This window comes from Bombina bombina, chromosome 6 (genome assembly GCF_027579735.1).
Source record: "Bombina bombina isolate aBomBom1 chromosome 6, aBomBom1.pri, whole genome shotgun sequence".
NCBI classification, from domain to species: domain Eukaryota; kingdom Metazoa; phylum Chordata; class Amphibia; order Anura; family Bombinatoridae; genus Bombina; species Bombina bombina.
The window spans coordinates 600,680,609-600,707,909 of NC_069504.1; the positions used below are offsets into that span (position 1 = coordinate 600,680,609).

The 27,301-nt window shown below is 39.2% G+C and overlaps 1 protein-coding gene across 1 annotated transcript in view; it reads right to left on the minus strand.

The window, feature by feature from the left end:
- Positions 1 to 1,080: 1,080 nt before the first annotated feature.
- Positions 1,081 to 27,301, minus strand: part of LRRK1 (leucine rich repeat kinase 1) — a 395,700-nt gene continuing 369,479 nt past the window's right edge. The window contains exons 32-34 of the mRNA XM_053717594.1: positions 11,507 to 12,345; positions 9,521 to 9,622; positions 1,081 to 3,204 (exon numbers count right to left, since the gene is read on the minus strand). Coding sequence (XP_053573569.1) covers positions 3,027 to 3,204; positions 9,521 to 9,622; positions 11,507 to 12,345 — 1,119 coding nt within the window. The 3' untranslated portion in view covers positions 1,081 to 3,026. The remainder of the gene's footprint in view (positions 3,205 to 9,520; positions 9,623 to 11,506; positions 12,346 to 27,301) is intronic.

Sequence of the window (27,301 nt, forward strand, 5' to 3'; positions counted from 1 at the left end):
TAATACAAACCTGAAAAATTTACATTCACTTTAAATAGAGCCCATATATATGTTGTGGCTGTAAAAGAGCTCTACTGTGAAGGGCTGTTGGGTAAATAGGGTATATTGTCTTTTCCTCTTATCGTGTTCTATAGTTTCCATATAATTTTGAGCTAAAACTTGTAGGTTTTGTATAGAGAAGACTAAGCTGTGGTTCAGAATCGGCAGAAGTAGACAGCAGCTAACATCTCCCTTTATGTTAAAGTGTGTTACCCTCTATGCTGCATACAAATGCCTACCTGACGATTATATCAATATGCAAATACATTTATATCCATTCTCACGTTTAGGCCTCATGCCAGTTGTATGTATTGTATAAGTATAATAATAATATTTTAAACATGGAATGACATTATATTACAGAACAACCTCGGTTTTGTAAGCTCTCATAAGTAAGTAAGTTCATTCCAATTTGCATTAGATTATATATGTATATACATTTTAGCCAAAATAAGAAATTATTAACACATATTATTTTTCACATCGACGTTAACCACATACTTGCGAGGAAATATATCAAACCAGCATGCAAATTATTACCTCTAAATGCTTCAAACCTACAGAGGATACTATGATAGGGATGAATTCTTTTGACCTATTTCTGAACACAAGTCTGACTCAAACCTATACTGAATGGGGGTTGTATAAAGAACTCCCTTGTGAGGGCCATATCCTGCAACGTAACTAAATATTGTACTCTAGCGCCTCATTTCATCTTTGGTATAACATTAAGTGGCTCTTGTTTCTTCTCATACTCTTTTAATTATTTGGGACTTACTGTGAGATTCTAGTTTTGTCTAACATATACTGCTGCGTATATGTATATAACACAAAATGCCAAAGAAGGCAATGCAATTAAAAGTCCATTGTTAGCTGTGCTTGCAATTTTTTTTTAACAACAAAAGGTATCACAAAAAATAACAATAATAAAGAATATAAAGTATATATATATATATATATATATATATATATATTTTAAATATCCACATTTGGAAATGATTTAAAGACAATCGAAGAATAAACCAATTTTGTACAAAGTCATCAAGATGGTATATTTTATTCTCTCTCAACATGTTTCATTTTATTATACAATACACAATTATTTAAGTAGAACTTTGTTTCTAAGGCTCTTTTTTCAATATAGTTTTTCATGAAGAATGTATTGCTAAAAATAACTGTGATATTGTGAACAATGTGATAAGACTTTTATTTTTAATAAGATACATAAATTTACAAAAAAAGATAAATACCATATATGTACATATTAGTGACATCTTCATTGATACATCAAAAACAAAAGTCTTTACTGTATGAGGCTAAAAATGAACCTTCCTATATGAGGAATGTGGCAGCAAATGACTTTTACCTGTCCGTAGCATTAATATATACAGCTAGCTATACAAAATCATACTAAACATGGCTTATATATCTACATGTGGTCTTTTGCTATGATAATGTAATATGTTATATGGCATATTATAAAAACAATCTGAAAATAAGTAAAATCTTGCCAGTATATTAATTCTATACAACAAAGGTATATATATATATATATATATATATATATATACATACATTATTGAATATGAACTTTACAAGACATGAAACAGATACACGGTGAGTCCCCTTTTTAAACACCAAGTTCTACAGCTCTGCTGCCTCCTTGATGAATATTTGTTACATTAGATTAATTATAATTTTTTATTTCCCCAAGAATGACAAGATACTAGATTGTGTAGGAAACAAATGGCTTAAAAAGACGCTAAATATACGGTTTGGCAGTATTATGTTTAATGTTTAAATAATATTTCTAGTGATAAAATAGAAGAAAGTAATTTATATACACATTTACATTTGAACTATACAAAACAACCAGTATACGTTGCAAAGCTGATGTTTGGTAAAAGCAATTCCTATAAGAAATGTTTGTAATTTTTTGGTACATTGTAGGTAACCGGAGTGAAGTCAAATCAAAGAAACTCCATCCCTAAAAGTTAGTTACTGCAGAAGGTTAAAATTATATAGATTATCAATTTTTGTAGATGGCAGTAAAACACTATAACAATGTCTAGTATAATAAATAAGCTGATGTATAGGGTATTAGCATTTATAACTAGTTTACAAACATCGTTTAGCCATGAACATAAAAGATTAGTTAAAAAAAAAAAAGGGATTGTCTGTGCAATAACTTAAGTAGGATTTTATGAATTATACATTATTGCAAAGATAAAACAGGTGTTGCATTACACATTACTTTGAGGTACAAGTGATTATTTAATACTCTTCTATCCTGGCTAAATTTGTGCCTTCTGTTTAGGTTTAACTAAAGAGCATCCAATGACATTTCTGAATATATTCATTCTATAGTTCAGCAAATTATATATCTGAACAGTCTGCTAAAATGTTATATATTCAGTCTCTGTAGTGTTTAAATGCGTTCAAAACATGGAGATGCAGTTGATTTTAAACCCTTAGATGCCAACTGGAAACGCATGAAGTAACTTTGCGGATCTTAGTGACTGATAAATGATTAACTGGGGCTCAGATAAAGTCTGTGGCTCCTTAAAGTAGACGCTTTCCAGTTTAAACAAGGAGAGAGGATTGGAAATAAAATTCCGAGCCACAAAAAATAAAACAAAAAAACAGTCGCCATTTTGACCTTTTCAAGCCAGCAAGACAACTGATAGATGAACAGTGGTCTGATGAAACCAATAAAAAGTTAATATAAAGCGTCAAGTCTTGATGTGACCTCTCACATGCCCTTTTTTGCTTTTTAAAAAATGTCCCCTCCATTTTCAGAATCAATGGTCTGTGGTTGAAACATTTAGAGGACAAGTAAAGTGCAATCTTTAGAAAGAGACAATGACATTTCTCTCTCCAATGTGTTATTTTCTAATTTCATAAAAAGAAGTCCTTAGGTAATTGGAAGCACAAGGTGACGTTGACAGGACAAATGGTTAACAAGCGGGTTATCTCATTGTTTAATGCTACCTCCTCTTGCGCATGCAAGCTTCAAGTCTTCTCAGTTCATCAGAAGAATTATAGAAAATATTAAACTCTTCAGATCCCCATGTTCTCCAAACTGATAGGTACCAGCCCAGCTCCTCACTTTGTAAGCAACACACAACAGAATCCTTGCATAGAGCAGCAGCCATCATGTGGACCCTAAGACATCAAATAAGTAAAATAAAACATACTTCTAAACAAAGAACTTTGTATCAACAGTTTTATCCTACTGAAGGGCTTGTCTTTACTCGACTAACCTTTAATAGAGAAAAATATTTGTTTGAGGCTTACTAATCATATTTTATGTGCCTTAATATAAGAGAAAATGGTGCAATATTCATAGTATCAAAAATAAATTTCTCAACTGGCAAGGAGTTAAATTACTTTAGGAAATTGCCTGATGTTACTTTTCTTCGTATAACATTCTAAATACAAAACTGTTTACCACAAAAAACATAAATTATGCTTACCTGATCATTTTATTTCCATCTGTATGGGAAGAGTCCACAGCTGCATTACTTACTTGTGGGAAATACTGAACCTGGCCACCAGGAGGAAGCAAAGACACCTCAGCAAAAGGCTTAAATACCTCCCCCACTTCCTCATAACCCCAGTCATTCTGTAGAGGGAACAAGGAACAGTAGGGGAAATATCAGGGTGAAAAAGGTGCCAGAAGAAAAAATTTCAAATTTAGGGCCGACCATCAGAGAACACGGGCAGGAGCTGGGGACTCTTCCCATACAGATGGAAATGAAATTATCAGGTAAGCATATTTTATGTTTTCCATCTTAATATGGGAAGAGTCCACAGCTGCATTCCTTACTTGTGGGAAACATCAAAACTTGTAAAACTTTGGAAAAAGTAAGTAAGGAGAACCAGGTAGTCGCCTTACAAATCTGATTAATTTTTGAAGGCCCAAGAGGAAACCACTGCTCTTGTAGAATGAGCTGTAATCCTCAGAGGAGGCTTATGTCCCACTGTTTCTATGCTAAACGGATGACACTCCTCAGACAAAAAGATAAGGAAGTCGAAGAGGCCCTCTGACCCATACGCTTCCCGGAAAAGAGAACAAACAGAGAAAGAGGTTTGTCTAAATTCCTTTGTGGCCCGAAGATAGAACTTCAAGGCACAACCCACATCCAGAAATACATTATAAACGTTCCTTCAAGAAAGAAGGATTAGGACATAAGAAAGGAACCACAATATCTTGACTGATGATGCGAATTGACCCAACCTTAGGAAAAAAAACTAACTTGGTTTGTAGAACAGTCTTATCGGCATGAAAGGCCAGATAAGGAGGGACGCATTGCAAGGCAGCAATCACAGAAGCAATAGTCAGTAGAAAGGAACCTTCCAAGACAACAATTTAATGTCCACTTCATGCATAGGCTCCAACGGCAATGCAAAACCTTAAGGACAAGATTTAAACTCCAAGGAGCAGCCTTAGATCTAAAAACAGGTCTGATCCCAGCAGAGCCTTAACAAATGGCTGCACATCTGGAAACTCTGCAAACCTCTTATGCAGTAACAAAGACAGGGCCGAAAACTGTCCCTTCAGGGGACTTGCAGAAAAGCCATTCTCCAGTTCATCCTGGTGAACATAATAAGTAGGCCCTCCACAACTTATGATAGATGCGACGAGCAACCAGCTTATGAGCTTGAATGAGAGTAAAAATAACTTTCTCATAAAACCCTCTCTTGGCTAGGACTAAGCGTTCAATCTCCACGCAGTCAGCCTCAAAGAAACTAGACATTGATGAACAAAGAGATCTTGGTCAACAGATCCCTGCGACAAAGTAACATCCATAGAGGAGATGATGACATCCCCACGGCCAAGACGGAGCAGTCAGAATCACTGACACCTGCTTGACTCGAGCCACTACACTAGGAAGTAGTGGTAACGGTCGGAAAGGATAAATTAGATTGAACCTCCAAGGCACCGCTAATGCATCTGTTAGCTCCGTCTGAGGACCTTGACCCCTATCTGGGTAGCTTGGTATTGAGACGTTATAAAATCTTCCTCTTGCAAATGATGGAAGACCATTCTCCCGGATGAAAGGATTGTCTGCTGAGGAAATCTGCTTCCCAGTTGTCCACACCCGGAATGTGGATCTCTGACAGTGAACAAATGCGGCACTCCCTCACACCAGAATCCGAGATACTTCCCTCAAAATTAGGGATCTTCTCGTTCCCCCCTGATGGTTGATGTAAGCCACCGACGATATATTGTTTGATTGGAATCTGATTAACCGGGACGAACCCAGAAGAGGCCAAGCCTTCAGAGCATTGTATATTGCCTGAAGATCCAAAATGAGATCAGGAGGGAGCTTTATCTGAGACCAGAGGCCCTGTGCCTTCCTGGCACCCCAAACAGCTCCCCATCCTCACAGACTCGCAACCGTAGTCACAATCACCCAGGATGGTCTTGAGACGGACGTCCCTCAGGACAAGTGATCCGGACAAAACCACCAAGAGAGCGATTCTCTCGATTGGTTGTCCAGAGAAATCTGTTGAGACAGATCCGAATGATTGCCGTTCCACTAGATCGGCATGAGCAGTTGCAACAGTCTGAGGTGAAACCTGGCAAAGGAAATGTTGTCCAAGCTGGATACCATGAGACCAATCACCTCCATACACCGAGCCACAGATAGCCTTAAGGAGATCTGGAGGGCAAGACATGTTGAAGCTAGCTTGCAACGTCTCAGGTCTGTTAGAAATATTCTCATGTCTATGGAGACTATTATAGTATCCGAGAATTCTACCCTGGTACTTGATACAAGAGAACTCTCTCTATATTATCTGCCATCCATGGGATCGAAGAAGACAAAGGAGATATTCTGAATGGTCCACACTCTTCGAAAAATGTCTTTAGCTAAACCAAATAGAAGGGCAATAAACTGGAAGTGGTACGAGAAAGGAGCATCCTTCAGATCTATCGTGGTCATGAACTACCCCTCTCAAACGAGGGGAAGAATGGACCTTATTGTCTCCATCTTAAACGAGGGGACATTTAAAAACCTGCTTAAGCACTTTAGGTCCAGAATTGGACGAAAAGTTCCCTCCTTCTTAGGGACCACGAAAAGATTTGAATAGTATCCCAAACCTCTCACTGTGATAGGCAGGAGGAATCTGCCCTTGGGTGGCAGAGACTTAAAACTTATCTTGTAACCCTGAGTTATGACCTCCAGGACCCATGGATCCTGCATTTCCTTGAACCAAGCGACTGAAAGGAGCGACATACTGCCTCTACACGATCCAGAAGAGGACCGGGGACCGCCCATTCATGCCGACGTAGACTTGGCAGGCTTCTTGCTCTGCTGGGATTTATTCCAGGACTGAGCCGGCTTCCAAGAGCTCTTGGTTTGCTCTGGCTTAGCGGAGGACTGCTGACATGAGCTTTATCAGAACAAAAAGAATGAAAATCGTCCCTTAGATTAGTTCATATACTCTTGCGGTAGGAGGGCACCCTTGCCCCGTGACCGTGGAGATAATTTGAGTCCAGGCCTGGACCAGACAAAATCATTCCCTTAAAGGGAGGGAAGAAGCCTGACTTAGAAGTCATATCCGCAGACCATGACTTCAGCCAGAGCCCGACGGGCCTGAACACAAAAAGCTGAAGCCATAGCATTCAAGTGAATAAACTGCATAATAGCAGCACAGATAAAAGAATGAACAACCCTCAAGGCCGTAAATCTTTTCTGAGTAACATCGAGGGGATCCTCCACCCCGATCAAATCCTATAAGGAGTCACACCAGAACGTTTCTCCAGTAACTGCGGCAAAAGCCGCCGCCGGTTGAAACAAATATCCTGTATGTTGAAACCTCTTTCTTATCAGAGTTTAATCTTTTATTCATGGGCTCTTCAAACGAAGAACTATCCTCAAGCGGGATAGTAGTACGTTTAGCAAGGGTGAAGATAGTGCTATTCCATTTAGGGACGGGACCTCGCAACTCTATTGAGAGTCCAGGACCGGGGACAATTTGTTAAACGGAGAAGAGGGGGAAAAGAAATCCAATCCTGTCCCATTCATTCTTAATAATGTTCGCCATCTAACAGGAGCAGGAAAGATAAGGTACCACCCTTTCCTCAAACTCTATCCAATTTAGGAATTAAAGGTTCATCAGGCAATTTGGCCTCTGGAACCTCTGAATTCGCCAAAAACTTCCTTTAGAAGAAAGCGCAAACTCCGACCCAGAATGTTCATACTCAGAAAGAACTTCATCCTCGGATAACCCACAGTTAAATCCAATAAATTATCTGATGCACTCTGGGAAGGAGTGCAATATGTAACCTTTCTCTTGCCGTTAGCAGGGTGAGGTAAAGCATTAAAGGCCGCAGACAACGCCGTCTGAACTGTGCAGTAACGTCTGGTGAAAAATGGCCCCCTCCAGATGGAGGATCAGCAATGCTACGGGAAAATTGCATGTGTACAGATATAAGAATGTAGGGTACGCACCTCACTGGAAGACAACTCCTCAGAGGTGGACGGCTCTGTGGTATCAAACATGTTTGATATTATCACATTATCAAGGCATATGGAACATAATTGAGAGGGCGGAACTAAGGCCTCCTTACCATATAAACAGGAATTACTCATTAGGAATAGAGGGAGTGCCCTCTAAAATAACAGCATCCTCCATTGCTAGTGCAATAACCGGAGAACTAGAGAAATAAAACATCTTATTTTATTAAAAAAAACAGCATCCTTATACCCCAGTGGCTGGGGCACTCACCACCTCCTATGACCCAGACAGTACAGAGATTTATGACTCCTCTCTGATAGACACCCAGTCAGGAAAAAGGGAACGAATCACATGGTGCACAATGCAGGACTGTCCCTGCTATGAGAAAGCGCGCCAAGCTTGTAAGCTGCATGGCTCTCAAAGTGAAACCAGTATATTCCATAACAGCCTATGAGCACATAACATCTCACACATAAAAGCAGCATAAAATCAAATAAACATATAAGATTATCCCCCCTGTTCAATAATCCCCCTAAAGAGATATTAACCCTTGATTCTATACAGATAAAAGGAATCACACTGTGACACTGTCTTCTTGCGTTATTATACATGTATAAAATATGAAACAATCTTAACAGAATCTTTGCCGTGGAACAGGAACACGGCCCTTCAAGTGTGACAGATAGTAGCATTGCTTCTGACCTAGATTTGAGTGAAGAAAGCAGGCAGCGAAACTCGTCAACGCCAATTGCCTATGGAGCTGTTAATATGAGTTGGGATGGTTTCACAGAAAGACTCTCCCTGCATCTCCGGACTCTTAACTTTGATTCATGCTCTCACTGAGAAGCTGACAGGACAACATAAAACTCTAGTTCCATCGCATAAGAGACTACTCCGAAATCTTCTAAAACTTCTCTGCCAACCTTCTGTGACGAAAGGCAAAGAATGACTGGGGTTATGAGGAAGTGAGGGAGGTATTTAAGCCTTTGGCTGGGGTGTCTTTGCCTCCTCCTTGTGGCCAGGTTCAGAATTCCCCACAATAAGGAATGCAGCTGTGGACTCTTCCCATACAGATGGAAATTAAATTATCAGGTAAGCATAATTTATGTTTTTTGTGGTAAACAGTTTTGTATTTAGAATGTTATACAAAGAAAAGTAACATCAGGCAATTTCCTAAAGTAATTTAACTCCTGGTGGCCAGGTTCAGTATTTCCCACAAGTAAGGAATGCAGCTGTGGACTCCTCCCATATTAAGATGGAAAAGGAGAAAAAAAAGAATGAAGAGTTGGGGCCCTGTTTCCTAAGCAGTTGTGCTGCAGTTAATTAAAAGTTAACTTTGAATATAAATCTCTTTAAAAAGATGTACAGCTGTCTATAGAAAAGACAAAGGACGAGAAAAAATTAAGGCCAACATCCCTTAAAAAATACTTACAAAGTAACCTGCTATACTAATAACCCCCAGTATTCCTGGTCGATATGCTGGAACTTTGGTATCAGTAAGGGGGATTAACCAAGCAGGAGTTGACAAAAAGGGTTTTTTAAAATTAGCAAATGCGTTCTGGCCCACACATGGGCCTTTGTAAATAAAAATTCCTGTTTTACATTGGCAATAATGTGTTTACTTATTTTTAATCCCTTTCTTGTCCAATCCTGCTTGGTTCATTTCCATTCATGATACTGAGGTTCCAGCATATCAGCTAGGAATACCAGTGGGTGAATAGTATAGCAGGGTACATTGTAAGGCTTTTCCATTTTTAAAGAAATACTGACCTTAATTTATGCTCCTCCTTTCTTTTCTATAGATCAGGAGATTTATATTAAAAGTAAAGTTTTAATTAACTGCAACACAATAGCTTAGGAAACAGGGCCACAAACTCTTCATTCTTTTCTCTCTCTTTTCTTGGGGTAACATCTTTGTATTTATTGTATAGTGCCATGATGGTTTATTGTGTCCACTAGTGTTTATGAAATTCAAGTCTGCAGCAATGTGTTATTTTGTCAAAGCCTTTACCTATCATGCTTCACTTCGCCAGTTTGTAAGACAGCAATGACACGTCCTCGTTGGCTACCGCATTCCTTCTCTAATCCAATGATTATTATGTCACCTCCAAACCTAGAAAATGTCAGAACACACAAACATAGAACAAATCTTAAAGGGCACTGACTAGATTTTAAAACATTTAAAGAAACAACATCCTTATTAACACTTTGAATTGATCAATCACTAATTTCTTTTAAACTGATATGTGCAAAGGTCTAGTTATTTCAATTTGCAAGGCACATGGAAGCAGTGCTGCAAAAATGTGATTAAATAATGAAAGTGTGATTAAATAATGAAAGTGTGATTAAATAATGAAAATGTGATTAAATAATGAAAATGTGATTAAATAATGAAAGTGTGATTAAATAATGAAAATGTGATTAAATAATGAAAGTTAAAAAATATGTTGAGTCAGCACTAGCTGGTAAAAAAACAAAACTTTAAAGGGATACAAAACACTATAACATTATCAGGTATTTAACATTGCATGTCTTTATTGGCACTAATCCACTCTTCTCAAGTGCCACAGTGGGTGCTTTGCTTCTCTCACATTCTTATGATATGCAAGCAATCAAAATTTATCTGTAGAGAATTTGATTGGTTTGGCAAAGTGGACTTTTTTTCTGGTGGTACAAGATCAAGCCCCTTTAACAGTGTCATATTACCTTAATTTTAGCCATAAACTCTAAATATATTTTTGTAATACTAACTCAAGGCTAGATTACGAGTGCTAGCTCCGCTTTAAGTAGTCTTTTTTCAGGTAGCACTTGTATTACAAGTTGAAAGTAAAAAGATTTTGCTCGTGCACTAACTCAACTTGCGCAAAGAGCCTGAACTTCGAATTTCGTGACTGCATTAACGTATTCCCCCATAGACTTCAATGGAGTGCGAAAAGTGGAGGAAAAAAAAAAAAATAACACTGTACTCGTGCGCAAACCCAATTGCATTTTCCCAAGTGCGCTAACCCAACATGAAAATAGGAATATTTGCCCCCATTCCAATGTTCAACTTCTTCACATAGCAGAATATGTTCTAATTATTCATAAATACATATTTCTATATATAGCTGATGTCTATTTAAAACTACATACATGTGAGGTAAAAGGATATCGTGTAGGCGATCCTCAATCCCTCAAAATGAGAGAAAAAGAAAATACAAATAGTGTAATATTGTTTACATAAATTTTATACAGTATATAAGTGCCAAATAGCTACTCACATGAACCTGAGCTATCATCAGCTCAGGTCAAAATGCAGTCCGGAGAACAAGGCTGTCAGGATCAGCTACTTAGTGCGTGTGATCTCCAGTGTCTCAGAGAAAAACATCTAAATAGTGTGACATTGTATAACATCAGTATAAACGTTTTTATAGAGTTCAGAGTTATACTCACACTTTCAGGGAGCTAATCATGAGCCCCACTAGTATTGCAGACCTGATATTTATGCTGTCAGGTAAAGCCACAATGAAAGATTCGGGAACCGCTTCCAGCAACTGGTGACGTCATAGTGAAGGGCGGTCTTGTACATGTAAAGACTTTGGCTACTATAAGGATACGCTGTTTCAATCCGTGGCCAGCCTTTTTATAGACTAAGTGAAAAATGCAAATTGTAACAATTTGGCACTGAAGCCCTGAATGAATGCACTCTCCTTGTTGCATTTTTAATTTTACCTGTGTTTTAAAGTTTTTAAACAAATATTCTTATATTTATATATATATATATCTACACTGGAGATCACACGCACTGAGCAGCTGATCCTGACAGACTTGTTCTCCGGACTGCATTTTGACCTGAGCTGATGATAGCTCAGGTTCATGTGAGTAGCTATTTGGTACTTATATACTGTATAGAATTTATGTAAACAATATTATACTATTTGTATTTTTTTCTCTCTCTACAGACAGTATGCTCTACAGGTCATATGTGTGTTCTATTGCTTTAGAATAGTTTATTCACCTGGGAACCCAAAGCAAATCTTTGACAGCAAGGACTTGGACTGCTTGCATACGAAGCTTCTCCTCCTCTGAGGGTGGTGCTCTGGCCCCCCAGCTCTCGCTAGGAATTCTGGGCCTCTGCTCCTGGGTAAGGTCAGGTTCACTGACTACTGACAATGGAACACTGGTGTAGCTGACTGGGGTGCTAGGCAAGCTGGAGGAAGATTTGGCTGCCCCCTGAGTAATGGAGGAAGAGGATAAAGAAGACACTGAGCAATAATCTGTAAGAGAGTCCTGGCGGCTAAGAAGCTGCAGCCCCACGTCCTGGCTGTAGAAGATGCTCATGGAAGTTGGAGACTGATCGCCGTTTGTCACTGGCAAGTTAACAGGAGGAAGTTCAGAATATGGCTTTACTGTAAACATGTCCCTCAGAGGGCTGCAGTCTCCACAGAAATATCGTGCACACAGCTGATAGGAAGTAGTATGATACATGACTAGAGAGTTTGATTTATCGTCCAAACACCAAACTGTCTCCTCGCCATTGCAGTCCATGCTGCTGGTCATGGATACAATAACAGATGGTGTGCTGAAGGGCTCCAATCTCTTCAAAATGGCAAGAGATGCACAATCCACCACCAAAATGCCAGGTCCATTACTGTACCAAAGTTCTGAGTTGCTGTTGGAGATCTCCATGGCCAACACTGGGTATGGGTTCTGACGGGCATCATCATCTGCTATTTTAAACAAAGATTTGTTTGCAGTGCGTGAACAGATGTAAGAGCAAGCACTAGGTATCCCCCCAGTCACAGGGAACACGGAGACCAGGCTGTCTGAAAGGCCAGCAAACACCAAACATGAGCTCTGCAAGATAAAAGTATGGGATATAATCATACATTCAAATTATCTTTACAACCCCATCACTTGCGCAGATTGTAAATGCAAACAGGAGCAGCACCCTGAATCTGAATGTTAATATATGTTATGGAAATGTATCTTGTTTTTTGTTTGATTTATCTATTCTACCCTTGTATAGCAGTGTGGAATATTTTGGAGTATTATTAATAAAGCACAGTAATCACACATAGCTACTCTGAAGTGAGTCATTGATTATTAATATACCTCAGAGGCTTCATATTCCTTAAATGGAAAACTAATATATCACATTTTTATCTAAAAAAAAATCTCTGTCATTGGGAAAACTGATCTAATGAAAACAAATGTTTTATTTATTGCAAAACAGCTATAACAAACTCTCATATTCTCTTAATAGACAAACTGGTTTAAGGTATGTTGCTAAGCATAATATTGTACAGTGTATTGACAGAAATGGTTTATAAAATAAAAATATACATGCTGTTTATTTGTGTAAAAAAACCCATCTTTGTGGGCAATGTGCAGTCCCCCACTCTACTACACGATACAGCCAATCAGAGGATGTATTGTCTATTCAATTATAATGAATAATAGCCTGCTCCCAGATGTCCCTTCTCATTCTGAGAATAAGGTCTTATATTCTGACAGATTTTGTAAATGTGTTTTTACTTTCCTGCAGAAAACCATTTTATGTAACTTCATTGGACATCTCACCACCTCCGGAACAAAATTTGGATTCACTGGAGGGGGTGAGTTGTTCAATTTACACATAAATATGCCTATTGGTACACTGTTATGTCTGAAGAAAGGGCTCATCACCCCCGAAACGTCACATTAAAATATTATTATATTGCAAAGACCAGTGAACGCCACTTCCCTCTCATGCACTACGTTTAGTGGGGTCTGGAGGAATATTGGATATATATATATATCTAAACATGTGTATGTGTATATATATATATATATATATATATTTTGCAGTCTTTCCACTCAAATAAATTAAAAGTTGAAAAATATTTTTAAATAACTTTAATATTAAATAATGTGTTTAACTGTGTTTTGACAGTAAATATTTTACATTTCAATGTTCTTCATGTAGAAGAAAATTTTCTTTTTCTTTTTAATTATTTATTTTTACTGTATACATATCTGTGTGTGTATGTATGTATGTATGTATGTATGTATGTATGTATGTATGTATGTATATATATATATATATATATATATATATATATATATGAAGAAGGTAGGTCCCACCAGGGGGAATGAAGGAGGAGACCCGGAGACAGCAAACTTGATATTAATATCTTTTATTCAGCCAACTGACAGGTGCGGGTACAGATAGACCACTGACGCGTTTCGCGCATGCGTACATGCGCTTCATCAGAGGCTAATAAGTTTTTGTGAAGCAAGACCTATATAGGGGCCCATAACAAATCAGCAAACAAATTATAAGTTGCAAGTGATCATTAATTAGTTGTTTGTGAAAGAGTATCCGCCCCCCAATGGGTCTCGCAAGATATATTGTTCATATCCAACAGAGCACGCAATAACAAATCCTAACAATAAAAACTAAGATAAGGTAAAATAATGTATATAATAATAAACATATTACATATTCAAAAGACAATGTCGTTTTCCAGTTACTAAAACATACATTTAAAAAATAGCATGTTAACAGATTAATTTTGCTTAAGAAGCAGATAGATAAATCTATGACTAATCAAAATATTTTAGTTGGGTATGTTATCTAAACAGCATAATGTTTCAAAAGCAAAAGGAACACAACTAATAAAAAATAAGAAATAAATAAAAACAAATGTAAAGTAAAATGTTAATAAATGTTGTAACATATATAAAATGATGATAATGGTCATTGTAAATGATGTCTCAAGACTATGTATTAAAGGTTAGTGATGGTGTCCAAAGCGAGATGACCTTCAGATTGGGTGTCGAACATTGTGCACCAATAAGTTAAAGTAAACCATATTATTTTATCTCAGGTCACTCGAAAAGACCACATCCTATGTTTGTAAATTATATAGTCCAGTAGTACAGATAGAAAGCATATTGTGTTGTGCTATATCGCTACTGTCGATTTGATTCTCAAGTCAACTGTCACTTAAAAACCTTTTGGGGCTGTGACTGAAGATAAAGTATTAATGCTCACTTATCTGTACCTCATCATGTTGAGACAATCTAATATCCGAAATATATGAAACGTATTCCATCGGCCATACGTTGTAGATGGTATAATATAAAGGATATGGTAGATATGAACAAAGGTGTATAGGTCAAGGAGGAGGGGAACTAATCCCTCAAATCTATTTGGAGGTCAATTGAAGTAATATATGAGCACTAAGTTAGAATAAAGCTAAATGGAGACAGTCAAAAAAGCAAAAAGACAAAAATGCAAAAAAGTCAAGAGCAAAAAAGCAAAAGAGACAAAGAGACCAATGTAGGGGCTGGAGAATTTCCCAGTAAAGAGGAGAGAGATTTTGCATGTGTATTTTCTAGTGTATCTTATATTTTATATTTAGTTATATATAAGAGTTATAGTTTATATGAATTTTTTCTCTCTCAAGTGTTATTTTTAATTTTGATTTTAATTTTGGTTGTGTGTCTCACTGTCAGGGCATTTACACTCACTGTCTGCCTGCCAAAGCAGGTTCTGTTTAAAATTCTAAAATTTTCTAAAGTCATGTAGAGTTGGAAATCTTTTAGGCTATTCAGTGAAGAGGTCCACATCCATTCTTTTATTCATTCCCTCTGGGGCCCTAGTATGTAATTTTACTATCCAAAATATTGATTTTCCCTCTATCACCCCCCTCGGGGATGTTGTTTTATGGTGTCTATGCCAATAAATGAAAAGTATTTGGGGCCTATACCATGAGTTCTGAAATGCTTAGCAACAGGTGTTTTTGGTTCTTTCTCATCTAGAGAACGTAGATGTTCTCGAATCCTGTCCTTTAGTGGACGGGTCGTAATGCCTACATATTGACTCGAACAGAATAAGCAATTAATTAAATAGATCACAAATAAGGAATTACAATCTATCCTGTCTCTTATTTGAAAGGTTTGTTTGGTAATATTTGAAGAGAACGTGTTAGTAACTGTAATGCACGTACAACCTTTGCAGGGGACATGCCCACATTTGAAGCAGCCTGGTCTAAGGCTTAGCCAGTTTATGTTACCTTATCTTAGTTTTTATTGTTAGGATTTGTTATTGCGTGCTCTGTTGGATATGAACAATATATCTTGCGAGACCCATTGGGGGGCGGATACTCTTTCAGAAACAACTAATTAATGATCACTTGCAACTTATAATTTGTTTGCTGATTTGTTATGGGCCCCTATATAGGTCTTGCTTCACAAAAACTTATTAGCCTCTGATGAAGCGCATGTACGCATGCGCGAAACGCGTCAGGTGTCTATCTGTACCCGCACCTGTCATTTGGCCATTTGGCTGAATAAAAGATATTAATATCAAGTTTGCTGTCTCCGGGTCTCCTCCTTCATTCCCCCTGGTGGGACTTACCTTCTTCATTATCCAGCGGAAGGGATACCGCTTGTTGGAGCCCTCAGACTTCACCCGACCTCTCAGCGGAGCCATTTTCACCCTTGACCCAGGAGTTCGTCATCAAGCGCTCACTGTAGCGCACGTCCTGACGTCAGAGAGGGATTACGGCGTGCCACGCGGACCTAGGCATTACCTACAGACGCGACTAGAGGGGTTTGTACCAAGCCACGACCATCTGTGGAAGTTGTCCTTGCAGTTCTGCTCACGGAACGATCCGGCACACCGTTTTCACTGGCAAAACAGCACTTTGGCAGATCTTTACGCACCCGCTGGCATTGAGGATACTAGCCAAGTATTTTCCTTTCAGTTAACCCTACAGTGTTTTGAAGATACTTTTCCTGTTATTTCTTCTGTGACTTTCACGGGACATAAGTTTTCATAACTACTAACATACCAGAACACATTGGATACTATTCCTTCACCACAAAAAGTTTGTGTTTTACCGGACATTCAATAACTAACTTGTTTTACAGGATTATATATATTGGGCAATACTTCGTTACTCAAATATACTTTCTTCCACTGGAACGAGTTAATGGACTTTTCCAAAGGAACACTCTATTAAGTGGCACAATCTAAACACTATACTTTAGATTTGCCTATACTATTTTTTAACACAATTTTATGAGAAAGGAAAACAATACCTGCTAGCTATTGTACTACTATCTTTGTATTTATAAATATATATATATATATATATATATATATTTGAGTGGTGTGTTTGAGCCCAAGCGGAGAAAATTTGAATGCACCTCTTGTAATCTGTTTTTGAAGACAAAACTAGCATATACAATGTGATATTTTACAGGAAAAGTGTAATTAAGGCATAAATAGCCTGCAGACTCTCAAGTGAAATAAATGACATTTTTCGAACAGTTTTTCTGTTATAACAAAAACACAATTTATGCTTACCTGATAAATTTATTTCTCTTGTGGTGTATCCAGTCCACGGATCATCCATTACTTGTGGGATATTCTCATTCCCAACAGGAAGTTGCAAGAGGACACCCACAGCAGAGCTGTTATATAGCTCCTCCCCTAACTGCCATATCCAGTCATTCGACCGAAAACACGCAGAGAAAGGAGAAACCATAGGGTGCAGTGGTGACTGTAGTTTAAATGAAAAAATTACCTGCCTTAAAATGACAGGGCGGGCCGTGGATTGGATACACCACAAGAGAAATAAATTTATCAGGTAAGCATAAATTGTGTTTTCTCTTGTAAGGTGTATCCAGTCCACGGATCATCCATTACTTGTGGGATACCAATACCAAAGCTAAAGTACACGGATGAAGGGAGGGACAAGGCAGGTACTTAAACGGAAGGTACCACTGCCTTTAAAACCTTTCTCCCAAAAATAGCCTCCGAAGAAGCAAAAGTATCAAATTTGTAGAATTTTGAAAAAGTATGAAGCGAAGACCAAGTCGCCGCCTTGCAAATCTGTTCAACAGAAGCCTCATTTTTAAAGGCCCAAGTGGAAGCCACAGCTCTAGTAGAATGAGCTGTAATCCTTTCAGGAGGCTGCTGGCCAGCAGTCTCATAGGCTAAGCGGATTATGCTTCTTAGCCAAAAAGAAAGAGAGGTTGCCGAAGCCTTTGGACCTCTCCTCTGTCCAGAGTAGACAACAAACAAAGCAGATGTTTGACAAAAATCTTTAGTAGCTTGTAAGTAAAACTTTAAAGCACGAACCACGTCCAGATTGTGTAATAGACGTTCCTTCTTTGAAGAAGGATTAGGACACAAGGATGGAACAACAATCTCTTGATTGATATTCTTGTTAGATACCACCTTAGGTCAAAACCCAGGTTTGGTACGCAGGACTACCTTATCCGTATGGAAGATCAGATAAGGAGAATCACATTGTAAAGCAGATAACTCGGAGACTCTACGAGCTGAGGAAATAGCTACCAAAAACAAAACTTTCCAAGATAAAAGTTTGATATCTATGGAATGAAGAGGTTCAAACGGAACTCCTTGAAAAACCTTAAGAACCAAATTTAAGCTCCATGGGGGAGCAACAGGTTTAAACACAGGCTTGATTCTAACCAAAGCCTGACAAAATGCCTGAACATCTGGAACATCTGCCAGACGCTTGTGCAAAAGAAATCTGTCCTTTTAAGGAACTAGCTGACAATCCTTTTTCTAAACCATCTTGGAGAAAAGATAATATCCTGGGAATCCTAACCCTTGGATTCACACCAATAAAGATATGTACGCCATATCTTATGGTAAATTTTCCTGGTGACAGGCTTTCTTGCCTGTATTAAGGTATCAATGACTGACTCGGAGAAGCCACGCTTTGATAAAATCAAGCGTTCAATCTCCAGGCAGTCAGTCTCAGAGAAATTAGATTTGGATGGTTGAAAGGACCCTAAAGTAGAAGGTCCTGTCTCAGAGGCAGAGTCCATGGTGGAAAGGATGACATGTCCACCAGATCTGCATACCAGGTCCTGCATGGCCACGCAGGCGCTATCAAAATCACCGATGCTCTCTCCTGCTTGACCTTGGCAATCAGTCGAGGGAGCAGAGGAAACGGTGGAAACACATAAGCCAGGATGAAAGACTAGGGCGCTGCTAGAGCATCTATTAGCGTCGCCTTGGGATCCCTGGACCTGGATCCGTAACAAGGAAGCTTGGCGTTCTAGCGAGATGCCATGAGATGCAGTTCTGGTTTGCCCCAATGATGAATCAATTGTGCAAACACCTCCGGATGGAGTTCCCACTCTCCCGGATAAAAAGTCTGACGACTTAAAAAATCCGCCTCCCAGTTCTCTACACCTGGGATATGGATAGCTGATAGGTGGCAAGAGTGAGTCTCTGCCCAGCGAATTATCTTTGAGACTTCTAACATCGCTAGGGAACTTCTTGTTCCCCCTTGATGGTTGATGTAAGCCACAGTCGTGATGTTGTCCGACTGAAATCTGATGTACCTCAGAGTTGCTAACTGAGGTCAAGCCTGAAGAGCACTGAATATCGCTCTTCCAGAATATTTATTGGAAGGAGTGTCTCCTCCTGAGTCCACGATCCCTGAGCCTTCAGGGAGTTCCAGACTGCACCCCAACCTAGAAGGCTGGCATCTGTTGTTACAATTGTCCAATCTGGCCTGCAAAAGGTCATACCTTTGGACAGATGGACCCGAGACAGCCACCAGAGAAGAGAATCCCTGGTCTCTTGATCCAGATTTAGTAGAGGGGACAAATCTGTGTAATCCCCGTTCCACTGACTGAGAATGCACAGTTGCAGCGGTCTGAGATGTAGGCGTGCAAACGGCACTATGTCCATTGCCGCTACCATTAAGCCGATTACTTCCATGCACTGAGCCACCGAAGGGCGCGGAATGGAATGAAGAACACGGCAGGAATTTAGAAGCTTTGATAACCTGGACTCCGTCAGGTAAATTTTCATTTCTACAGAATCTATCAGAGTCCCTAGGAAGGAAACTCTTGTGAGTGGGGATAGAGAACTCTTTTCCTTGTTCACTTTCCACCCATGCGATCTCAGAAATGCCAGCACTACGTCCATATGAGACTTGGCAATTTGGAAGTTTGACGCCTGTATCAGGATGTCGTCTAAATAAGGGGCCACTGCTATGCCCCGCGGCCTTAGGACCGCCAGAAGCGACCGTAGAACCTTCGTAAAGATTCTTGGGGCTGTAGCTAATCCAAAGGGAAGAGCTACAAACTGGTAATGCCTGTCTAGAAAGGCAAACCTGAGAAACCGATGATGATCTTTGTTATCGGAATGTGAAGATAAGCATCCTTTAAATCCACTGTAGTCATATATTGACCCTCCTGGATCATAGGTAGGATGGTACGAATAGTCTCCATCTTGAATGATGGAACTCTGAGGAATTTGTTTAAGATCTTTAGATCCAAAATTGGTCTGAAGGTTCCCTCTTTTTTGGGAACCACAAACAGATTTGAGTAAAAACCCTGTCCCTGTTCCTCCTTTGGAACTGGATGGATCACTCCCATAACTAGGAGGTCTCGTACACAGTGTAAGAATGCCTCTCTCTTTATCTGGTTTGCAGATAATTGTGAAAGGTGAAATCTCCCTTTTGGGGGGGGAAGCTTTGAAGTCCAGAAGATATCCCTGGGATATAATTTCCAACACCCAGGGATCCTGGACATGTCTTGCCCACACCTGGGCGAAGAGCGAAAGTCTGCCCCCTACTAGATCCGTTACCGGATAGGAGGCCGTTCTTTCATGCTGTCTTAGAGGCAGCAGCAGGCTTTTTGGCCTGCTTACCTTTGTCCCAGGTCTGGTTTGGTCTCCAGACCGTCCTGGACTGAGCAAAAGTTCCCTCTTGTTTGCATTAGAGGAAGTTGATGCCGCACTTGCCTTGAAGTTTCGAAAGGCACGAAAATTAGACTGTTTGGCCCTTGATTTGGACCTGTCCTGAGGAAGGGCATGACCTTTTCCTCCAGTGATATCAGCAATAATCTCCTTCAAACCAGGCCCGAATAGGGTCTGCCCCTTGAAGGGAATGTTAAGCAGCTTAGATTTTGAAGTCACGTCAGCTGACCATGATTTAAGCCATAGCGCCCTGCGCGCCTGTATAGCAAAACCAGAATTCTTAGCCGTTAGTTTAGTCAAATGAACAATGGCATCAGAAAACAAAGGAATTGGCTAGCTAAAGTGCTCTAAGTTTGCCAAGTATGTCACCCAATGGAGTCGCTACCTGTAAAGCCTCTTCCAGAGACTCAAACCAGAACGCCGCAGCAGCAGTGACAGGAGCAATGCATGCAAGGGGCTGTAGGATAAAACCTTATTGAATAAACATTTTCTTAAGGTAACCTTCTAATTTTTTATCCATTGGATCTAAAAAAGCACAACTGTCCTCGACAGGGATAATAGTACGCTTTGCTAAAGTAGAAACTGCTCCATCCACCTTAGGAACTGTCTGTCATAAGTCCCGTGTGGTGGCGTCTATTGGAAGCATTTTTCTAAAAATAAAAGGGGGAGAGAACGGCACACCTGGTCTATCCCATTCCTTATTAATAATTTCTGTAAACCTTTTAGGTATTGGAAAAACATCAGTACACACCGGCACTGCATAGTATTTATCCAGTCTACACAATTTCTCTGGCACTGCAATTGTATCACAGTCATTCAGAGCAGCTAAAACCTCCCTGAGTAACACGCGGAGGTGTTCAAGCTTAAATTTAAATGTAGAAATATCAGAATCAGGTTGCATCATCTTCCCTGAGTCAGAAATATCACCCACAGAAAGAAGCTCTCCTTCTTCAGCTTCTGCATATTGTGAGGCATTATCAGACATAGCTCTTAAAGCGTCAGTATGCTCTGTATTTCGTCTAACTCCAGAGCTATCTCGCTTTCCTCTAAATTCAGGTAGTCTGGCTAATACCGCTGACAGTGTATTATCCATGACTGCCACCATGTCTTGTAAAGTAAACGCTGTGGGCGCCCTAGATGTACTTGGCGCCATTTGAGCGTGAGTCCCTTGAGCGGGAGTCAAAGGATCTGACACGTGGGGAGAGTTAGTCGGCATAACTTCCCCCTCATCAGATTCCTCTGGTGATAAATTTTTTAAAGACAGAATATGATCTTTATTGCTTAAAGTGAAATCAGTACATTTGGTACACATTCTAAGAGGGGGCTCCACAATGGCTTTTAAACATAATGAACAAGGAGTTTCCTCTATGTCAGACATGTTTATACAGACTAGCAATGAGACTAGCAAGCTTGGAAAACGCTTTAAATCAAGTTAACAAGCAAATATAATAAACAGTACTGTGCCTTTAAGAGAAACAAATTTTGTCAGAATTTGAAAAACAGTGAAAAAAGGCAGTAAATCAAACAAAATTTTTACAGTGTGTATAATAGGCTAACAGAGCATTGCACCCACTTGCAAATGGATGATTAACCCCTTAGTTCAAAAACCGGATCAAAAAAACGATCTAGACGTTTTTTAACAGTCACACCAAACTGCCACAGCCTTGCTGTGGGCCTACCTTCCCAACAAAACGATTTTGGAAAGCCCAAGAGCCCTTTAGAGATGTCCTATAGCATTCAGAAAACCCTTGGAGGAAGCTGGATGTCTCAGTCTGTAAAAGTTACTGCGCAAAAAAGCGCTAAATTAGGCCCCTCCCACTCATTGTAACACAGTGGAAAGCCTCAGGAAACTGTTTCTAGGCAAATTTAAGCCAGCCATGTGGAAAAAACTAGGCCCCAATAAAGTTTTATCACCAAAGTATATATAAAAACGTTTAAACATGCCAGCAAACGTTTTATATTGTAAATATAAAAGAGTATTACCTCAGAAAATAAGCATGATACCAGTCGCTATTAAATCACTGTATTCAGGCTTACCTTACATAAATTTGGCATCAGCAGCATTTTCTAGCATTCACATCTTCTAGAAAAATCTTAACTGCACATACCTCATAGCAAGATAACCTGCACGCCATTCCCCCGCTGAAGTTATCTCTCTCTTCAGTCATGTGTGAGAACAGCAATGGATCTTAGTTACAACCTACTAAGATCATAGAAATCACAGGCAGATTCTTCTATTTTTCTGCCTGGAACAAAATAGTACAACTCCGGTACCATTTAAAAATAATAAACTTTTGATTGAAGTAAAATAACAGCTACATTTCACCACTTCTCTCTTACTACCTCCATGTTTGTTGAGAGTTGCAAGAGAATGACTGGATATGGCAGTTAGGGGAGGAGCTATATAGACAGCTCTGCTGTGGGTGTCCTCTTGCAACTTCCTGTTGGGAATGAGAATATCCCACAAGTAATGGATGATCCGTGGACTGGATACACCTTACAAGAGAAACATCAGTACACACCGGCACTGCATAGTATTTATCCAGTCTACACAATTTCTCTGGCACTGCAATTGTATCACAGTCATTCAGAGCAGCTAAAACCTCCCTGAGAAACACGCGGCGGTGTTCAAGCTTAAATTTAAATGTAGAAATATCAGAATCAGGTTGCATCATCTTTCCTGAGTCAGAAACATCACCCACAGACTGAAGCTCTCCTTCCTCAGCTTCTGCATATTGTGAGGCAGTATAAGACATGGTTCTTAAAGCGTCCGTATGCTCTGCATTTCGTCTAACCCCAGAGCTATCTCGCTTACCTCTAAATTCAGGTAGTCTGGTTAATACCACTGACAGTGTATTATCCATGACTGCCGCCATGTCTTGTAAAGTAATCGCTATGGGCGCCCTAGATGTACTTGGCGCCATTTGAGCGTGAGTCCCTTGAGCGGGAGTCAAAGGAGCTGACACGTGGGGAGAGTTAGTCGGCATAACTTCCCCCTCGTCAGATTCCTCTGGTGATAAAAAATTTTTAAAGACAGAATATGATCTTTATTGCTTAAAGTGAAATCAGTACATTTGGTACACATTCTAAGAGGGGGTTCCACCATGGCTTTTAAACATAATGAACAAGGAGTTTCCTCTATGTCAGACATGTTTGTACAGACTAGCAATGAGACTAGCAAGCTTGGAAAACACTTTAAATCAAGTTAACAAGCAAATATAAAAAACGGTACTGTGCCTTTAAGAGAAACAAATTTTGTCAAAATTTGAAAAACAGTGAAAAAAGGCAGTAAATCAAACTAATTTTTTTACAGTGTATGTAATAAGTTAACAGAGCATTGCACCCACTTGCAAATGGATGATTAACCCCTTAATTCAAAAAACGGATCAAAAAAACGATATAGACGTTTTTTAACAGACACAACAAACTGCCACAGCCTGCTGTGGCCCTACCTTCCCCAATAAACGACTTTGGAAAGCCTTTGAGCCCTTTAGAGATGTCCTATAGCATACAGGGGACTCCTGATGGAAGCTGGATGTCACAGTTTGTAATTTTAACTGCAACAACTGTAACTTTTATACTACAACAGTGGAAAGCCTCAGGAAACTGTTTCTAGGCAAAATTTAAGCCAGCCATGTGGAAAAAACTAGGCCCCAATAAAGTTTTATCACCAAAGCATATATAAAAACGATTAAACATGCCAGCAAACGTTTTATATTGCAATTTTATAAGGGTATTACCCCTGAGAGTAAGCATGATTTCACCACTCTCTCTTACTACCTCCATGCGTGTTAAGAGTTGCAAGAGAATGACTGGATATGGCAGTTAGGGGAGGAGCTATATAACAGCTCTGCTGTGGGTGTCCTCTTGCAACTTCCTGTTGGGAATGAGAATATCCCACAAGTAATGGATGATCCGTGGACTGGATACACCTTACAAGAGAAACAATTTGTTCAGCAAACAACAGCAGATACAGAAGTGACCCTCAGCTCAATTGAACATGGTTTCTCTTGAGTTAAACTGGTATTGTTTGTATACAAAATAATAAAACTCCCATGTTTGTTGAAGACCCACATGACTACTAATTTACAGTTCTTTAAAAAACATGAAGAAATAATATTGAAAACTAGTTACAATTGTACAACAATCTACATATCTGAGGACATCATGACAGCATATATAGACTCTGGGCTTGATGATTGAAAGCTCTCTGGGCTGGCGAGATTATTAATGAATGCTCGCCAGTCCTATTTCCCTGGTGGAATGATCTAAAGCCATTTTTTACCCTGAAAACAGGGTTTCTCGCTAAGGGGCGTATACTGCATTTTCATATGAAATGTGCACAACAAAATTCGTATTTTAAACATTATACAAAACAAATATTTGAACCACAAAAATAAGCAGGGAAAATTTGTATTGTTATACCCACTGATGAGTATTAAATGTAAGGGAAATTGTTCATTTATGTTAATTTTGTAGAGCTGCAACAACTAATCGATATAATCGATAATAATCGATTATGAAAATAGTTGTCAACGAATCACATAATGGATTAGTTGGTTTGAAATTAGTTGGTCTGTGCACAGCACCAGCTGCTTCATTCCACTGAGCTCCTGCACATGGTATTTTGTTTTATTGTTATGTCCTTAGACTAAAGGAACGTGTACAGACGTTTCCTTTTAACTTTTTACGGACAGTATAAGTTTCTTTTTAAGTTTATATCTTTTCTCCGGGCTTATGTGAAACCCAGAAATAATAGGATTCATCATTTAGATTGTTTATATTAAATCAAGTGATTTGGGAATATGCTTTGCATATTGTGCCAACCTTGTTATTTACAAATAGCCCTAGATTGATGGGAGTTATTATTTGAATTGATGTGCAATATTATCTGTTTGCACAATTTTTAGCGGATCACTTGCTATTGCTGATTATATGCACTGTGTAGATAAATGTGTAAGGCTTTGCCCTGTTATTGATATATAGTACTTAGCAATTTAGATTTTTTTTTTTATATTTTGAATTGTATTATGTACCAAATTCAACCTCTATAAGTATATATCTGTTATTTTAAAAGCGGACTAGATATTTTTTCACTAACCTTATAGATGTTTTTTTACCATTGCATATAGGTATTCAAGATATTTTTATGTTATGAAGTCCAGGCTTACTTTGTGTTAAGAGGCCCATTGCATTGGTGGAGAGTTAACAAAGATATATAACCTTGGTGAAATTGGCATCTCAAGCACCTCAACACCATCTGAGCACCGCTACTCTGCTGCAGGCAAAATAGCTTGGCCTTTATTTTAAATATAGGGAAAAATGTTTTTTTTTTTTAATCCGATTAGTCGATTAATCGAAAAAAGAATTGGCCAATTAATCGATTATGAAAAAAATTGTTAGTTGCAGTACTTAATGTTTGTATTTGGAATAGTTATTTTTGATCATTAAAACCATCACCTGTTGTTCTCAAGGTCATTCCCTTGATTCCTTGATTGATTCTGGGAGCCGTGGCAAGACCGAAGGGAAGAGCCACAAACTGGAAATGCTTGTCTGGAAAGGCAAACCTTAAGAACCTGTGATGATCCCTGTGAATGGGTACATGCCAGTACGCGTCCTTAAAATCTACTGTTGTCATAAACTGACCCTCCTGGATCAAGGGAAGGATGGAACGAATAGTTTCCATCTTGAAGGACGGTACTCTGAGAAACTTGATTAGACTCCTGAGGTCCAGAATTGTTCTGAAGGTTCCTTCCTTCTTGGGAACCACAAACAGATTGGAATAGAATCCCATACCTTGATCTTGAGGTGGAACGGAAATTATCACTCCCAGAGCTAAGAGGTCTTCTACCCAATTGAAGAACACCTCTCCTTTTGCCTGGTCTGCAGATAACCTTGGAATTAGAAACCTGAGCCTGGGAGGACAAATTTTGAACTCTAACCAGTATCCCTGGGAAAATATCTCTATTGTCCAGGGAACCTGACCTCTTGAACCCAAGCCTGTTCGAAGAAGGAAAATCTGCCCCCTACAAGATCCGGTCCCGAATCAGAGGCATGCCCTTCATGCTATCCTTGATTCAACAGCAGGCCTTTTTGGACTGTCTTCTCCATGCAGGTTTATTCTGTTCCTGTTTGGAATCAGTAGAGGAAGAATTTCCCTTGAAGATTCGGAAGGAACGAAAATTGCTCTGTCGTCCCTTTCCCTTATCCTGAGGGAAAAGGAGACCCTTACCTCCCGTGATGTCAGAGATAATCTCCGACAAGCCAGATCCAAACAAGGACTGCTCCTTGTAAGGAATAGCTAAAGATTATGAAAGTATGTAAAGGGTACTTGAAAAGTACGGCTAATCACCCGTAAGGGTGTCAAGGCGTTGCTCATCCTGTCGGCCTCAGAAGGATAAAACGTTGAGTGGGCCTCGCAGGGGACTGAACCTGCAACCCTTGGGTTGCTACAGAACTTAACCACACTGTGCCTTAGCATGCTGAGTTATCAGATAAGGTACAGAAGCTGAGATTTAGAGGACACATCCGCAGACCAAGGCTTTAACCATAAGGCTCTGCGAGCTAGAATAGAGAAACCAAAATCATTGTTCCCAGCTTTGATTAATTTGAAGGGAAGCATCCGTAATAAAGGGATTAGCCAGATTAAGAGCCTCTATCCTATCCTGGATTTCACTCAAAGAAGTTTCTGTCCTGATAGCATCAGGCAACACCTCAACCAATAAGCTGCCGCACTAGTGACGGTAGCAATGCACACAAATGGCTATCATTGTAATTGTAAGCCCTGGTGTACAAACAAAAATTTTTTTTTTATTTTTTTTTGTAAGACTACGACTGAGGAGACGCTGTCCAAAGAAGCTAAAACCTCCTTGAGTAACAGTCAAAGGAGACGTGGCTCAAACTTGAAAAATACGACAAGAGGAATTACACTGTTATAGAAACCTCTCCTGCTGAAAGTCTGTACTACCTCAAACGCTTTCCCTGTAATATTGGGAAAGCAGACAACGCATCAAAAACACATGAGAAAAGTGAAGTCTAATAAAGTAACTCAAATGAGCTATAGAGGAA